We start from the raw sequence: 4093 nt of genomic DNA on the forward strand, positions 1-4093 counted from the left end.
AATAATAATAATATATTAATATACTATATTAGTAATATACTAATATAGATATTATATATTTCTATAATATAAATTACATAATTAATATAATATATTATTTATATATATTAATATTAAGGATGTCAAACTGGCTCGTCGTTCGTGAACAGCTCGTGTTCGGCTCGTTCATTAAGAAACGAACACGAATAGTGACTTCATGAACAATTTCGAATACGAGCTTATTTCAAACAAACTAAATTTCAAACGAATCGAACACGATCATAAGCTCTACTCGTTCGTGTTCGGTTCGTTTACACCCGTACATATACATATACAGCTTATATACTGGATCATTTTAATCAGAAAAGGCACAGCAGTACACACAAATAAATGACTACAAAACATGTAATATTTATTCATGGCAAATTTACTACAGAAGTCGCAGACTGCAATCCAATACAGAAACCTGTAAAAAAACAGTACCTTGGTTTAAAAAAAACAGCCAGAAGAAGGCTGTCAAAGCAAGCTATATAAATATTAGCTGCAACAACCAAGATCTTGTAGAAACCAGGCGTTCAAATAAAACTGCAGGCATGCGACCAAACCATAACAACACCGTATGACAAGACAGAGCCAGCAATGGAGAAATATGAGGCATGGCTGAAACAACAGAGCAGAAAGCAGCCTTATGAGGCTGCAGCTCCAACAATCTGCATAACCACAACCCTATTAAAAACTCCAAAATGAAGAATATATCACAAGCCACTATAAGCAGGGAAGGCACTGATCTCAGGACCCAAAAGCCGAAAGCCAGCACGAGGTAAAAAACACCGAACCAGATGTTGGATGAAGGTAAGAACCCCCAAACAGAACTCCGTCACAGGAGTCTGAAAAAACTGGTTAATGGCCAACAGTTCCTTCAAAAACTAGCCTCACCTGAGTGGAGAGGTGCCTGCTCTCAATGATAATGGCAAAGAGCCAAAAACTATTTGAAGAACCAGCTATCACTAATGAACATGACTTCTCCTTTTATTTCTTATTCTTTTAGTAATCTATAGTATTTATTTGCTCTTCTTCAACCTTTGCTTAGGTAAGTATGTCACACCACCAAAGCTTCTCTTCAAGAAAGCCAATCCCATGGGCATTGGTGAGCTTACACTGCTGAAGATTAAGCCCTTCCAACGAGTCCTTCATATTTCCCAGGAATTGAAGGCTCTTCTTAGTCACTCCATAGCAGCCAGCAAGAGAGAGGACCCGCAGATTAAGCTGATCGGCAGAGGACAGCGCGGCAACCCCAATGTCACTGACGTTGCACCTTGAAATGTCGAGATCGTGAAGAACTAAGCAGCTTGCTGCAATGGCAAAGAGGCTTTTGTCACTGATCTTCTTACATCCATTAAGGTTAAGCAGCTTTAATGAACTTCCATGTGTCTTCACCAAAGCAGAAATGCTTGCATCAGAGATATTGGTGCATCCTTCAAGGCTCACTTTAACCAGCCGAGATTCGAAGCTCTTTACCAGCGGAAGAAACCCAACATCTGTAACACCGACAAGGCCGATCAAGTCAATTTGTTGCAAGTTGGGGCACAGTTTGCCAACGGCAGCCAAACTATTGCTGGTGAAACCCGGGCAATCCCGTATTGTAAGGAATTGCAATGAGGTGCATGTCGGAAGCTCATTCGGATGATAAGTAATGTCCCTGATCCCCGTGCACTTCACCAAGGCTAGACTACGGAACCTTGCATTGCAGTTAAGAAGGCCGTCGAGAACACCATGAAGGGTGATCATACTGCACTCCTCTAGCTTTAGACTTTCAAGTATGTTCGTCGAACTGGTGAAACTTTTAAGCCCAGTGTCTGTAACATTGCAGGCTCTTCGGAGGTACAGATGTCTAAGATGTTGGCAACACTTGGCAATAGCTTCCAAGCCCAAATCTGTAATGCCAGGACAGCTGGAGATTGTGAGGGATGTCAAGTTTACCATGTTAAGAGCATTTCCCATAACCCAGAAACCCCTTTCGGTGATGTTCTCAAGTGCTACAAGAGATATGTCAGTTAAAGCCTGCCCATAATGCCCAATGACAGCAAGGGATACATCATTGATATTTAAATTATGAAGTTTTATCCTCATCAGCGAAGAAGATGCAGCAGACACCAAGCTAGAGATTCCTTTATCACTCACAAGAGGGCAGTCTTTAATTGAAGCAGAAACCAGCTTCCGGCAATGGCGACCAACAGCTTGAAGTCCATCATTGCTGATGCCAGAGCAAGAATCCAATCTCAAAGTCCTCAAATTCGGGCACTTATGTGCAATTGCTATCAAACCAGTGTCTGAGAGCAAGGGACAATGGCTAATGTCAAGATTCTCTAGCATGGGGCATCCATCTGCTATAGCTGCGAGCCCTGCATCAGTAACCAAAGGAAACTTCCACATTGACAGAGTATGCAGTGAAGGGCAAAGCCGACCAATGGCAGAAAGGCCAACGTCAGTAGCCATGCAGGTTGAATTGCTTCCTCTAATCTTCAGCTTGCCAAGCCCCCCGTGACCAGCAGTGCTAATGGCAATGGCAGCAAGTCTGATATCTGTTGCTTCATCTACATCCAAGGACCTGGTGAGATATCCATCAGTCTCAACATCAGATTCCGACTCTGATTCAAAAGAAACAGCTTGGTTGAGATCTGGAAGAGGTATCCTTGTGGATCTCAATAATTCACTCCCGTGTTGCACCCCAACAACTTCTGAAGTTCCGAAAGTGCTCAGAAGCATTAGCCACCGCTTCGATACACATGAAGCAATGCTCCTGTCCTGGCATCCAGGAAGCCTTCTAAGGATCTCGAAAAGACATTCATCAGGAAGAGCATCAATGGAGCTGTGACACTGCTGCTTTTTCAAGACGGAATCAACCTTCTTCTGTTCCCTGGTAATGATAAAAGGGGCAGTGACCCGCAGCCTCTTGCACGGAGGATAATAAACATCTCTCCCGGCTGCAAAAGGTAAAACACAGCTTGAATCCATGTAATCAGCGTAGCCCGACCCGCTAAGTCGGATTTTTTCATCCCCTGATACTGCAGAAGAACAAGATAAAGTTCTAATCAGAGAAAAACCATGGGAATCTAGCTTAATCCAGATAATTTAACGCTCGAGACAGAACAAAGTTGAAGAGCAGAAAAAAAAAACAAAATAAAAGGCAGAGAGACATACAAACCCAAACACAACAAAGACAAGCAATTCAATGAAACTAGAAGATTTTACCCTCCAAGCCAAACTACAAAACAGAAAAGCAAAAGACCATAAGAATTTAACTGCCAGCGCAATAATTTTACATATAAGAACAAGTAAAATCCAAAAACCATTCATGTTCGTCTTTCTTTAGTCTACCATAGGTGTAAGGCCAAAATCAGCAGTCATCCATGTAAAGTTCCCAAAAATTTTCAACTTCTATCCTCAATATCCAGTCAAAGAAACCCAGCCTCAAATCACCGGAAGGGGTCACAAGAAAAACCGCCCAAATCACAGATCAACAACTAAATCAAATCCACAAAACAGAAGCAATAATAATAATAATAATAATAAAGCAGCAGCAGAAGAAGAAAGAACATAAGTAAATCCGATCGGATCCGATCCGATGCATATTTGATATTTCATAGAAAATTACCAGATCCTAAAAAAAAGACATAACCACAACAAAAACTGCAAAGATAAAAGCATCAACCAAAGAATAAACAACACCAGAAACAGTCAGTACCAGACAAATCGAGGAGCGCCGGCATGGCTGCAGAACAAGGAAGATCAATCTCTCAAAACACGATACCTCAGACCCCCAGCACCAATCAACCTCGATAATCACAAAACCAAAACCGCCCTCTCACTCATCCGATTCCACAAACCCCAAATTAGGGCAAAAAATGAGCAGGTGTAGACGAAGGGGGAAACACAGAGAGAAACTGGAGTCCATTGGCAGCGACCGGCTAGGTTTTATCTACATCAACAACAGCTAAGAAAGAGGAGGAGATTGGCGAGGATGTAAATTTTCTATTTGCAGAAAGTAATTTGAAAATTGCAATTTGCAGGGGGGTGAGGGGTACAGATGCAAAGCATCTTGACGGTACGCACC

At 41.9% G+C, this 4093-nt stretch overlaps 1 protein-coding gene across 2 annotated transcripts; it reads right to left on the bottom strand.

Annotated features, from left to right (window-relative positions):
- Positions 1-537: 537 nt before the first annotated feature.
- On the bottom strand, positions 538-4093 carry LOC110019262 (EIN3-binding F-box protein 1-like). Of its 2 annotated transcripts, none has more exons than XM_020716873.1 (2): positions 3725-4093; positions 538-3044 (listed from the first exon to the last, which is right to left on the bottom strand). In XM_020716873.1, exons 1-2 carry the CDS (start codon positions 3747-3749, stop codon positions 1066-1068), a joined length of 2004 nt encoding a protein of 667 aa, XP_020572532.1. In that variant the 5' UTR covers positions 3750-4093; the 3' UTR covers positions 538-1065. The 2 variants fall into 2 exon arrangements, with proteins under 2 accessions (XP_020572532.1, XP_020572533.1); XM_020716874.1 differs by lacking the exon at positions 3725-4093 and adding an exon at positions 3181-3513.

The sequence above is a fragment of the Phalaenopsis equestris genome, unplaced genomic scaffold (assembly GCF_001263595.1).
Source record: "Phalaenopsis equestris unplaced genomic scaffold, ASM126359v1 Scaffold000054, whole genome shotgun sequence".
In the NCBI taxonomy this organism is placed as follows: domain Eukaryota; kingdom Viridiplantae; phylum Streptophyta; class Magnoliopsida; order Asparagales; family Orchidaceae; genus Phalaenopsis; species Phalaenopsis equestris.